Below are 15,210 nucleotides of genomic sequence, written 5' to 3' on the forward strand. Positions count from 1 at the left end.
TTTGTAGAGCGCCAGAATCCAGGCAAAGTTCTGTTCAGGGGCGCTGGATGGTTAATCCACACCGTAGGCTTTACAAAACAAATGTGTCTTCAGTTTTCTTTTGAAACAATCAATAGTTGGTGCAAGTTTAATGTCAGTTGGCAGTGAATTCCAAAGCTTTGGAGCAGCATAAGCGAAAGAACGTCCACCGTAGTTGATTTGCTTGTAACTTGTTGTCGTAAGAAGGTTTTTGTCCTTTGAGCGTAAGGTGCGAGCTGGTATGTATACTTGTATAAGGTCGGAAATGTACTCTGGTGTAAGACCATGAATTGCCTTGTAAGTCAGGAGTAAGATCTTGTAGTCTATTCTAGAACGAACTGGTAACCAATGGAGTTTGATGAGAGTAGGAGTTATGTGTTCATATTTCTTTGACCGGGTGATGATTCTTGCAGCTGTGTTTTGTGTGCGCTGAAGTTGGTTTGTGACTGATTCAGGGAGACCATACAGTAAAGAATTACAGTAATCAAGTTTAGTGGATACAACAGCATGAATTAAAGTACAGCAATCCGCACTTGAGACGTATTGACGTATAGATCCAATGCGGCGGAGATGACAGTACATTGATTTACAGGTATTCTTGATGTACAGGTTATACATGTGGATATTGTCAAAGAGTACACCCAAATTTCGTGCTGTTGTAACTGGTGTGATAGACGCAGAACCAATATTGACGGAACAAACAGGATCTGGGAGCTGATTGAATTTTGAGCGAATATCAAGAACTTCAGTTTTGCTGTCGTTGAGCTGTAATTTATTAAGTGTCATCCATGCCTTGATATCATGGATGCAGGACTCCATACTGTGAATAGCAGTTGGTGAATCTTGATGGGAGAACGCAAGGTATAGCTCACTATCATCAGCATACTGATGAAACTTTAAGTTATGGCGACGAATCAGATTACCGAGTGGTGCTGTATAAATTGTGAATAAAAGGGGACCGAGGACGGACCCTTGAGGCACCCCGTATTTGAGAGCTGAAGGTTCACTTGTGATGTTTTTGATTTTTACTGCCTGGTAGTTACAGCTGACCACTAGGTGGCAGTGTTGTCATAATTTGTAATATATTCTTGGTATTTGCACTGATATGAAAATCACTTAGTATATACTTTTACACATTCTTTTCAATCAAAATGTTCCAACAGCTTGCTAGATCAAATTATTTACAGATTAAAGGTTATAACACACAAGCAATTCAAAATTTAGTATTGTACTTTTCATCTGTCTTGGTTGACAATCCTCATCAGAATGACAAATTCCATAGATACAGCTGACCACTAGGTGGCGGTATTTTCATTAGAATGACAAATTTCATAGTTACAGCTGACCACTAGGTGGCAGTGTTCTCATCAGAATGACAAATTCCATTGTTACAGCTGGCCACTAGATGGCGGTATGATCAACCAATTGTTGATGTTAGGTAGTTTGATACCACCGTCTCTGTTGATCCTAGGATTGTAGTGTTTGATATAGCCTCCCAGATCTTCCTCAGGAAATCATGTTGGGATGTATCAATAGTGGAAATAGAGTTCCCCAGTCAATGATATGATTGTAGCTGCATGAGTGTTCATCTAAAGCTGATGCTACATTTGTACCACTTGCTATTTGTATATCTGTACTGTCTATCTTGTTGTTTTACTGAAATAAACTAAACTAAAGTAAACTACAGTTCTGTCTCTCACAGATTTGCAATGTTTCTCAATCCTGGTTTTTAGTTGTCTTCTCCTGTAGATGTGACACCTAGTACATACTTTAACACAGTCTCCTGTAGATGTGACATCTAGTACATACTTTAACACAGTCTCCTGTAGATGTGACACCTAGTACATACTTTAACACAGTCTCCTGTAGATGTGACACCTAGTACATACTTTAACACAGTCTCCTGTAGATGTGACACCTAGTACATACTTTAACACAGTCTCCTGTAGATGTGACACCTAGTACGTACTTTAACACAGTCTCCTGTAGATGTGATACCTAGTACATACTTTAACACACTCTCTTCAATAATAGTCTATCAGTTGCACTTCTGTTGTCAGCATGTGTGTAAATAATGTATTTGGTATAACTTTTATGTATCCCATAATGTACGCTGTTATACACTTAATGCCTGGCTATGAGGGCACTACTAGATGTCTGTAACCCCTCAGCAACAATTAATGCCCCAATTCTGAAAGCCACATGACATTGTTGGATTCTCATTCTCATTCCAAGGAATATCTCAAAAGACCGAGATGTATAGTTTGCAAGTTTATTACTTCCCAGATCTAGATGGTAACTGTTTCTCAACCCAGTTCATTCTAGAACCAGTCATCATCTCAAACTAGTTCTTCCTGTTCTGCTGGCCTTTATCATCAAAATCCTTTGTGTATCTTATTTGGCTTACCTGTGTTTTACTGTTACAGATATCGATGAATGTAACACTATCAACTATGCATGTCACTTCATGGCCACCTGTTTAAACACAGATGGAAGCTACCAATGCAGATGTGTGGATGGCTACTCAGGCAATGGACAGATGTGTGAAAGTAAGTGGTTAGTTAGATCCTATAAACCAATGGTTACTGAAATCATAATATTTCTGATATCAAATGTAATGATGTAAAATTATGGCAATTTGTTTGAAAAAATAATGAAAATAGTCTTTATTGTTTGATAAAATAAACATGAGAATTCATCGATTCACCGTCAATATAAAAAGAAATGTTAAACTTTCGTAATTTTCAGATTAGACATTCTAATTATTGTATTAATGAATAACATTTCAGTATTTTCATCTTTGTGTCATATTTATTAAACGATTAATAATATATGTAAGTTTCCAGATTTCAAAATGGAAATGTTTGATTTATTATTGTATTTCCACATTTTGAAATAATATTACCAAAAAATAGTAATATTTTCAAACAGCTTCTTATCCTTCATGTGTAATGTCATTTCTCTGTATTTTCTTTCTTTCTTCAGAAATGTCACCAGCTGAGACATTTTGTGGTGAGGGGTACAGAATATCCAAGAAAGCTCCATATCACTGCATAGGTAAACTTTATAATCCATATTAAGTTATTACAATAGTTAGTTAGTTAGTTAGTTGAGGCTATGTCCATATCACTGCATAGGTAAACGTTATATCCATATTAAGTTATTACAATAGTTAGTTAGTTAGTTAGTTGAGGATATGCTCATCCAATGTTGGGTGAAGCCCTCCTCCAACAATTTCCATTCTTGACTGTCTCTTGCCTTTCTACTCATGTTGCCGTATTCATGTATGTGGTCTCTCAATCTCCTTTCTTGTCTTTTTCTACTTCTTCTTCCTGTTCTTGGTTGCCATTCTATGAGTCTTTTGGTCCACCTGTTGTCTTGATTTCTCGCTAAATGACCTGTCCTGCCCATCTCCATTCTGTGAGTCTTTTGGTCCACCTGTTGTCTTGATTTCTCGCTAAATGACCTGTCCTGCCCATCTCCATTCTGTGAGTCTTTTGGTCCACCTGTTGTCTTGATTTCTCACTAAGTGACCTGTCCTGCCCATCTCCATTCTGTGAGTCTTTTGGTCCACCTGTTGTCTCGATTTCTCACTAAGTGACCTGTCCTGCCCATCTCCATTCTGTTAATCTTTTGGTCCACCTGTTGTCTTGATTTCTCACTAAGTGACCTGTCCTGCCCATCTCCATTCTGTGAGTCTTTTGGTCCACCTGTTGTCTTGATTTCTCGCTAAGTGACCTGTCCTGTCCATCTCCATTCTGTGAGTCTTTTGGTCCACCTGTTGTCTTGATTTCTCGCTAAATGACCTGTCCTGCCCATCTCCATTCTGTGAGTCTTTTGGTCCACCTGTTGTCTTGATTTCTCGCTAAATGACCTGTCCTGCCCATCTCCATTCTGTGAGTCTTTTGGTCCACCTGTTGTCTTGATATCTCACTAAGTGACCTGTCCTGCCCATCTCCATTCTGTTAATCTTTTGGTCCACCTGTTGTCTTGATTTCTCACTAAGTGAGCTGTCCTGCCCATCTCCATTCTGTGAGTCTTTTGGTCCACCTGTTGTCTTGATTTCTCACTAAGTGACCTGCCCATCTCCATTCTGTTAATCTTTTGGTCCACCTGTTGTCTTGATTTCTCACTAAGTGACCTGTCCTGCCCATCTCCATTCTGTTAATCTTTTGGTCCACCTGTTGTCTTGATAGGTGAGTCTTTTGTATCCACCTTGTTGTCTTGATAGGTGAGTCTTTTGGTCCACCTGTTGTCTTGATTTCTCACTAAGTGACCTGCCCATCTCCATTCTGTTAATCTTTTGGTCCACCTGTTGTCTTGATTTCTCACTAAGTGACCTGTCCTGCCCATCTCCATTCTGTTAATCTTTTGGTCCACCTGTTGTCTTGATTTCTCACTAAGTGACCTGTCCTGCCCATCTCCATTCTGTGAGTCTTTTGGTCCACCTGTTGTCTTGATTTCTCACTAAGTGACCTGTCCTGCCCATCTCCATTTCATTTCAATCTTTGATCTTCTCTATGATATCTTTGATTTCTGGTTCTTGTCTTAAATAATTACAATTTCATAGGACTAATGGATTTTATTTTATTTCTGGTTTTTGTCTTAAATTATTACAATTTCATAGGACTAATGGATTTTATTTTATTTCTGGTTTTTGTCTTAAATAATTACAATTTCATAGGACTAATGGATTTTATTTTATTTCTGGTTTTTGTCTTAAATAATTACAATTTCATAGGACTAATGGATTTTATTTTATTTTCATAGATATTGATGAATGTACTGAAGATTTGGATGTTGAATGTCATGAATTTGCTGACTGTATTAATGTTGAAGGTGGATACTATTGTAGATGCTGGGATGGATACGACGGCAATGGGGAATACTGTACAAGTAAGTGTGTAATTTATATTATGCAATACCTGGGTCATAGTTCAAACGTCAAGAAGACAAAACAATTGAAAATTGTTATATTATTTGTTCCATATATATTATTTTCATTCATAAAGATTGTTTAACAGGAGATTGCTTCACGACATCACCCTACTGTGAGTATGAATAAGGTAGACTGTCATGAGAAACATCACCCTACTGTGAGTATAAATGAACCAGCATCCATTCAATAGCTTATACCAGCATGTTGTGATAGCAGTGTTAACTTGTGTCTTAAAGTTGAAAGCTCAGTTCCACTGTCATATATATTTATTTAATTATGTAAATGAGTACTTCACGATAAGCTAGAATGATGTACCTACATAATACATTTAGTCTCACATTGTCTTTGATAAATGTACTTAATAAACTGTATTGTTTATAGTGGGACAGGGATGCAAGGAAGGAAAGCATGAGAACTGTGCTTCAGTTGCTGTCTGCCATGACACATATCCTGGGTTCTTCTGTGAGTGTCCTGACGGTTACCTAGGCGATGGCTATTTCTGCACAGGTAAGATTAACATTAATCGTGCTTATTAGATTATTAAAACTCCTAGCATCATTTGACTTTGCTTCCATTCAAATACATACAGAGAAGGAATAACACTCCGCTACAATACATGTATGATCCTGTTACCATGGTAACACAACTATATCTGTTGTGACAACTGTCAAGAGATAAGACCTAGCAAATAGCATATGACAATTTAAAACATAATGATACTCTTCCTCTGTATGATTTACATTGATTTATTCAGTAATGATATTTCTTTAAAATAATACAATAGTAATTATTTTTATGAGTGATTTAATAATAGACTTTCCATTGCAATCATACCATTTCAATTGTTTTTGCTTCTATGGAAACAAATGCTAAGGAAACATAATGATGTTTTCTAGAGTGTTTAGTAGGTGAAGTCATTTTTATCCTGCTTATTAACTTTAGCCTGCCCTCTAATTTATGAACTATTTTCAAAAGCCCTGTAATCTTATGTGTTTAGATGTAAATGAGGTGAGATGGTCTGTCTTACTAAATCACTTTAGCCCGCCCTCTAGAGTTCATTATGGGAAACAATGACATCACAACCTCCTAATCTCAAAAGTGGTTATTGTATTTTCAAAGGCCTTGTAATAGTTCCTTTTGCTACCATGAAAACAAACACTTAAGAAACCATTTACTGCATGTTATCTTTTCTAGATATAAACGAGTGCCTGCTAGGTCCGGTTGTCTGTCCTGCCAACTCACTGTGTGTAAATATAGTTGGATCCTTTGTGTGTCAGTGTGAACTTGGTTATATTGGCAATGGTATGGAATGCATTGACAAAGATGAATGTGCTGACCCTGAAATCACAGCGATGCATGATATCAATGCCCATTGTCAAAACTATGATGGATCGTATGCTTTTATTTGTGATGAAGGGTATTCTGGCAATGGAAAGGAATGCAATGGTATGTACTTCAGTAATCTTCATTATCAGGGTATTGTGTTTTCCTCTGATGGAATCCCTACAATTGCTCCCACCCCTCTATCAATTGCTCCCACCCCTCTATCAATTGCTCCCACCCCTCTATCAATTGCTCCCACCCCTCTATCCCACAGTAATGAATTCTTAATGGAATCCCTACAAACTAGTTTTGACTATCAGTTGCTCCCACCCCTCTATCAATTGCTCCCACCCCTCTATCAATTGCTCCCGCCCCTCTATCAATTGCTCACACCCCTCTATCAAATCCTCCCACCCCTCTATCAAATCCTCCCACCCCTCTATCGATTGCTCCCACCCCTCTATCCCACCCCTCTATCAATTGCTCCCACCCCTCTATCCCACAGTAATTAATTCTTATCCCATACTGACTGACTAATATTACTAAAAATATTGTGTGCTCATACACCATCTTACATTTCATTTGTCACAATATTACACTATGGTGTTACAAACATTAACAGAGATGGATATACTAATCCATGTGATTTTATTACCATACTACACTATATGTTACAGACATTACCAAATGTACAGATGGATATACTAATCCATGTGATTTTATTACCATACTACACTATATGTTACAGATATTAATGAATGTACAGATGGCTATGCTAATCCATGTGACCAGGATGCCGAGTGTTTCAATAACGATGGAAGCTTTGAGTGTATATGCAAAGCTGGATTCACTGGGGATGGATTAACATGTGAACGTAAGTTTCAAGTTTGATATTCCACTTTAAACATTCTTTTAGAGTCAACTTCCAAGACAGACAGACAGACAAACAGACAGACAGAGGCAGCCATTCTTTTAGAGTCAACTTCGAAGACAGACAGACAGACAAACAGACAGACAGAGACAGACATTCTTTTAGAGTCAACTTCCAAGACAGACAGACAGACACACAGACAGACAGAGACAGACATTCTTTTAGAGTCAACTTCCAAGACAGACAGACAGACAAACAGACAGACAGAGACAGACATTCTTTTAGAGTCAACTTCCAAGACAGAATGCAACTGGTACAATGACTGAGGAATTATTGTGTAATACATTTTGTGTATATAGCATTGTCTCCACTCACTTATTGTGTAATACATGTTGTGTATATAGCATTGTCTCCACTCACTTATTGTGTAATACATTTTGTGTATATAGCATTGTCTCCACTCACTTATTGTGTAATACATGTTGTGTATATAGCATTGTCTCCACTCACTTATTGTGTAATACATTTTGTGTATATAGCATTGTCTCCACTCACTTATTGTGTAATACATTTTGTGTATATAGCATTGTCTCCACTCACTTATTGTGTAATACATTTTGTGTATATAGCATTGTCTCCACTCACTTATTGTGTAATACATGTTGTGTATATAGCATTGTCTCCAATCACTTATTGTGTAATACATTTTGTGTATATAGCATTGTCTCCACTCACTTATTGTGTAATACATTTTGTGTATATAGCATTGTCTCCACTCACTTATTGTGTAATACATTTTGTGTACATAGCATTGTCTCCACTCACTTATTGTGTAATACATTTTGTGTATATAGCATTGTCTCCACTCACTTATTGTGTAATACATGTTGTGTATATAGCATTGTCTCCACTCACTTATTGTGTAATACATGTTGTGTATATAGCATTGTCTCCACTCACTTATTGTGTAATACATTTTGTGTATATAGCATTGTCTCCACTCACTTATTGTGTAATACATTTTATGTATATAGCATTGTCTCCACTCACTTATTGTGTAATACATTTTGTGTATATAGCATTGTCTCCACTCACTTATTGTGTAATACATGTTGTGTATATAGCATTGTCTCCAATCACTTATTGTGTAATACATTTTGTGTATATAGCATTGTCTCCACTCACTTATTGTGTAATACATGTTGTGTATATAGCATTGTCTCCACTCACTTATTGTGTAATACATGTTGTGTATATAGCATTGTCTCCAATCACTTATTGTGTAATACATTTTGTGTATATAGCATTGTCTCCACTCACTTATTGTGTAATACATGTTGTGTATATAGCATTGTCTCCACTCACTTATTGTGTAATACATGTTGTGTATATAGCATTGTCTCCAATCACTTATTGTGTAATACATTTTGTGTATATAGCATTGTCTCCACTCACTTATTGTGTAATACATTTTGTGTATATAGCATTGTCTCCACTCACTTATTGTGTAATACATTTTATGTATATAGCATTGTCTCCACTCACTTATTGTGTAATACATTTTATGTATATAGCATTGTCTCCACTCACTTATTGTGTAATACATTTTGTGTATATAGCATTGTCTCCACTCACTTATTGTGTAATACATTTTATGTATATAGCATTGTCTCCACTCACTTATTGTGTAATACATTTTGTGTATATAGCATTGTCTCCACTCACTTATTGTGTAATACATTTTGTGTATATAGCATTGTCTCCACTCACTTATTGTGTAATACATGTTGTGTATATAGCATTGTCTCCACTCACTTATTGTGTAATACATTTTGTGTATATAGCATTGTCTCCACTCACTTATTGTGTAATACATGTTGTGTATATAGCATTGTCTCCACTCAATTATTGTGTAATACATTTTGTGTATATAGCATTGTCTCCACTCACTTATTGTGTAATACATTTTGTGTATATAGCATTGTCTCCACTCACTTATTGTGTAATACATGTTGTGTATATAGCATTGTCTCCACTCAATTATTGTGTAATACATGTTGTGTATATAGCATTGTCTCCACTCACTTATTGTTTACACCTCATATTAATCTCAGCTAATGCAAACTGTGCCGTTGGAATACAGTGTCACATAAACGCCTATTGTCGTCGCACCTCTTATGGTGGATATGAATGTGCTTGTAAAGATGGTTACGAAGGTGATGGAACAGTATGCAGTGGTGAGTTTAATGTATGACATATATCACACAGTATATAATGATATATCGTTATCACATTGTAAAATATCACACAGTATAGAATGATATATCATTATCACATTGTAATATATCACACAGTATAGCATGATATATCGTTATCACATTGTAAAATATCACACAGTATAGAATGATATATCGTTATCACATTCTAATATATCACACAGTATATAATGATATATTTGTTATCACATTGTAAAATATCACACAGTATAGAATGATATATCATTATCACATTGTAATATATCACACAGTATAGCATGATATATCGTTATCACATTGTAAAATATCACACAGTATAGAATGATATATCGTTATCACATTGTAATATATCACACAGTATAGAATGATATATCGTTATCACATTGTTATATATCACACAGTATATAATGATATATTTGTTATCACATTGTAAAATATCACAGTATAGAATGATATATCGTTATCACATTGTAATATATCACACAGTATAGAATGATATATCGTCATCACATTGTAGTATATCACACAATATATAATGATATATCGTTATCACATTGTAATATATCACACAGTATAGAATGATATATCGTCATCACATTGTAGTATATCACACAGTATAGAATGATATATCCTCATCACATTGTAGTATATCACAATATATAATGATATATCGTTATCACATTGTAATATATCACACAGTATAGAATGATATATCGTCATTACATTGTAATATATCACACAGTATAGAATGATATATCGTCATTACATTGTAATATATCACACAGTATAGAATGATATATTGTTATCACATTGTAATATATCACACAATATATAATGATATATCGTTATCACATTGTAATATATCACACAGTATAGAATGATATATCGTCATCACATTGTAGTATATCACACAATATATAATGATATATCATCATTACATTGTAATATATCACACAGTATATAATGATATCATCATCACATTGTATCAATCAAGTGTACACAAAAATTCACCACATAAAAATTGATAACATAACTTGTGTACAAATTGGTTCAGGAAAATGATGTAAACTCTCCATAAAATTATGCAATGCAAAGGAGTTGTATCTGATTTATTGGCAATTTACTGCTATACAGATAAAGATGAATGTGAAAGTGATGATCTTCATGAGTGTCCAGTCAATTCATATTGTGAAAATGAAGACGGTGGCTATGTCTGTATTTGTATACCTGGTTATAGGAGCAATGGATTTTTCTGTCAAGGTGAGTATTATACTGATAAACCACCCTATTGTCTCCAACTATGGGGGTGCTGTGAAGCTATTACCAGGTAGCCACTGACAATATATACCAGTCTCTATTTCACTTCATACTTTAACCTCCTGACTATATATACCAGTCTATATTTCACTTTATACTTTAACCTCCTGACTATATATACCAGTCTATATTTCACTTTATACTTTAACCTCCTAACTATATATACCAGTCTATATTTCACTTTATACTTTAACCTCCTGACTATATATACCAGTCTATATTTCACTTTATACTTTAACCTCCTAACTATATATACCAGTCTATATTTCACTTTATACTTTAACCTCCTGACTATATATACCAGTCTATATTTCACTTTATACTTTAACCTCCTGACTATATATACTAGTCTATATTTCACATTATACTTTAACCTCCTGACTATATATACTAGTCTATATTTCACTTTATACTTTAACCTCCTAACTATATATACCAGTCTATATTTCACTTTATACTTTAACCTCCTGACTATATATACCAGTCTATATTTCACTTTATACTTTAACCTCCTGACTATATATACCAGTCTATATTTCACTTTATACTTTAACCTCCTGACTATATATACCAGTCTATATTTCACTTTATACTTTAACCTCCTGACTATATATACCAGTCTATATTTCACATTATACTTTAACCTCCTGACTATATATACCAGTCTATATTTCACATTATACTTTAACCTCCTGACTATATATACCAGTCTATATTTCACTTTATACTTTAACCTCCTAACTATATATACCAGTCTATATTTCACTTTATACTTTAACCTCCTAACTATATATACCAGTCTATATTTCACTTTATACTTTAACCTCCTGACTATATATACCAGTCTATATTTCACTTTATACTTTAACCTCCTGACTATATATTCCAGTCTATATTTCACTTTATACTTTAACCTCCTGACTATATATACCAGTCTATATTTCACTTTATACTTTAACCTCCTGACTATATATACCAGTCTATATTTCACTTTATACTTTAACCTCCTGACTATATATACCAGTCTATATTTCACTTTATACTTTAACCTCCTGACTATATATACCAGTCTATATTTCACTTTATACTTTAACCTCCTGACTATATATTCCAGTCTATATTTCACTTTATACTTTAACCTCCTGACTATATATACCAGTCTATATTTCACATTATACTTTAACCTCCTGACTATATATACCAGTCTATATTTCACATTATACTTTAACCTCCTGACTATATATACCAGTCTATATTTCACTTTATACTTTAACCTCCTAACTATATATACCAGTCTATATTTCACTTTATACTTTAACCTCCTAACTATATATACCAGTCTATATTTCACTTTATACTTTAACCTCCTGACTATATATACCAGTCTATATTTCACTTTATACTTTAACCTCCTGACTATATATACTAGTCTATATTTCACTTTATACTTTAACCTCTTGACTATATATACTAGTCTATATTTCACTTTATACTTTAACCTCCTGACTATATATACTAGTCTATATTTCACTTTATACTTTAACCTCCTGACTATATATACCAGTCTATATTTCACATTATACTTTAACCTCCTGACTATATATACCAGTCTATATTTCACATTATACTTTAACCTCCTGACTATATATACCAGTCTATATTTCACTTTATACTTTAACCTCCTAACTATATATACCAGTCTATATTTCACTTTATACTTTAACCTCCTGACTATATATACCAGTCTATATTTCACTTTATACTTTAACCTCCTGACTATATATACCAGTCTATATTTCACTTTATACTTTAACCTCCTGACTATATATTCCAGTCTATATTTCACATTATACTTTAACCTCCTGACTATATATACCAGTCTATATTTCACTTTATACTTTAACCTCCTGACTATATATACCAGTCTATATTTCACTTTATACTTTAACCTCCTAACTATATATACCAGTCTATATTTCACTTTATACTTTAACCTCCTAACTATATATACCAGTCTATATTTCACTTTATACTTTAACCTCCTGACTATATATACCAGTCTATATTTCACTTTATACTTTAACCTCCTGACTATATATACCAGTCTATATTTCACTTTATACTTTAACCTCCTGACTATATATACTAGTCTATATTTCACTTTATACTTTAACCTCCTGACTATATATACCAGTCTATATTTCACTTTATACTTTAACCTCCTAACTATATATACCAGTCTATATTTCACTTTATACTTTAACCTCCTAACTATATATACCAGTCTATATTTCACTTTATACTTTAACCTCCTGACTATATATACCAGTCTATATTTCACTTTATACTTTAACCTCCTGACTATATATACCAGTCCATATTTCACTTTATACTCTAACCTCCTGACTATATATACCAGTCTATATTTCACTTTATACTTTAACCTCCTGACTATATATACCAGTCTATATTTCACTTTATACTTTAACCTCCTAACTATATATACCAGTCTATATTTCACTTTATACTTTAACCTCCTGACTATATATACTAGTCTATATTTCACTTTATACTTTAACCTCCTAACTATATATACCAGTCTATATTTCACTTTATACTTTAACCTCCTGACTATATATACCAGTCTATATTTCACTTTATACTTTAACCTCCTGACCATTTTATGAATTTCTTTGAATTTGTGACATGTTTACTACAGTTTTAATGTTGTTTTTTTGCTAAAATGAAACATTTTTAATGTTAATATCCAAAAATTATGTTTCAACCCCTAGATATCAATGAATGTATAGAAAGCCTGCATGACTGTACTACAGAAGAAGTGTGTACCAATACACTAGGATTATTTGAATGTTTATGTATTGAAGGCTACAGGCTAAACAATAATGGAGAGTGTGTAGGTTAGTACATTTTGTATTCAATGTTTATGTATTGAAGGCTACAGGCTACACAATAATGGCGAGTGTGTAGGTTAGTACATTTTGTATTCAATGTTTATGTATTGAAGGCTACAGGCTACACAATAATGGCGAGTGTGTAGGTTAGTACATTTTGTATTCAATGTTTATGTATTGAAGGCTACAGGCTACACAATAATGGCGAGTGTGTAGGTTAGTACATTTTGTATTCAATGTTTATGTATTGAAGGCTACAGGCTACACAATAATGGCGAGTGTGTAGGTTAGTACATTTTGTATTCAATGTTTATGTATTGAAGGCTACAGGCTAAACAATAATGGCGAGTGTGTAGGTTAGTACATTTTGTATTCAATGTTTATGTATTGAAGGCTACAAGCTACACAATAATGGCGAGTGTGTAGGTTAGTACATTTTGTATTCAATGTTTATGTATTGAAGGCTACAAGCTACACAATAATGGCAAGTGTGTAGGTTAGTACATTTTGTATTCAATGTTTATGTATTGAAGGCTACAGGCTACACAATAATGGCGAGTGTGTAGGTTAGTACATTTTGTATTCAATGTTTATGTATTGAAGGCTACAAGCTACACAATAATGGCGAGTGTGTAGGTTAGTACATTTTGTATTCAATGTTTATGTATTGAAGGCTACAGGCTACACAATAATGGCGAGTGTGTAGGTTAGTACATTTTGTATTCAATGTTTATGTATTGAAGGCTACAGGCTACACAATAATGGCAAGTGTGTAGGTTAGTACATTTTGTATTCAATGTTTATGTATTGAAGGCTACAGGCTACACAATAATGGCGAGTGTGTAGGTTAGTACATTTTGTATTCAATGTTTATGTATTGAAGGCTACAGGCTACACAATAATGGCAAGTGTGTAGGTTAGTACATTTTGTATTCAATGTTTATGTATTGAAGGCTACAGGCTACACAATAATGGCAAGTGTGTAGGTTAGTACATTTTGTATTCAATGTTTATGTATTGAAGGCTACAGGCTACACAATAATGGCAAGTGTGTAGGTTAGTACATTTTGTATTCAATGTTTATGTATTGAAGGCTACAGGCTACACAATAATGGCAAGTGTGTAGGTTAGTACATTTTGTATTCAATGTTTATGTATTGAAGGCTACAGGCTACACAATAATGGCAAGTGTGTAGGTTAGTACATTTTGTATTCAATGTTTATGTATTGAAGGCTACAGGCTACACAATAATGGAGAGTGTGTAGGTTAGTACATTTTGTATTCAATGTTTATGTATTGAAGGCTACAGGCTACACAATAATGGCAAGTGTGTATGTCAAAATTCAGTCGAGAATATGAACCAAGAAAACTTTTTAATTTATTTATTTATTTATTTATTTATTTATTTATTTATTTATTTATTTGTTTAATTATTTATTTAATATTTATTTATTAGTCCTGAAAAAGGACATATTAAGGGTATAAGATCAACATTAGTGGTGATTTGTGTAGGTCAGTATTGTATGTCTCAACTAGAAAATGACTTGAGAAACTGATTTGTAATATATGACAAG

General features: G+C 33.8%; 1 protein-coding gene across 1 annotated transcript in view; it reads left to right on the forward strand.

Moving 5' to 3' along the window:
• Positions 1-15,210, forward strand: part of LOC144450139 (uncharacterized) — a 110,647-nt gene that overhangs the window by 52,438 nt on the left and 42,999 nt on the right. The window contains 8 exon segments of the mRNA XM_078140706.1: positions 2,445-2,567; positions 3,004-3,075; positions 4,789-4,914; positions 5,339-5,464; positions 6,152-6,403; positions 7,029-7,154; positions 9,266-9,388; positions 10,541-10,666. Of these exon segments, the coding sequence (XP_077996832.1) occupies positions 2,445-2,567; positions 3,004-3,075; positions 4,789-4,914; positions 5,339-5,464; positions 6,152-6,403; positions 7,029-7,154; positions 9,266-9,388; positions 10,541-10,666 (1,074 nt within the window).

Source organism: Glandiceps talaboti, chromosome 19, assembly GCF_964340395.1.
Source record: "Glandiceps talaboti chromosome 19, keGlaTala1.1, whole genome shotgun sequence".
Classification (NCBI taxonomy): Eukaryota; Metazoa; Hemichordata; class Enteropneusta; family Spengelidae; genus Glandiceps; species Glandiceps talaboti.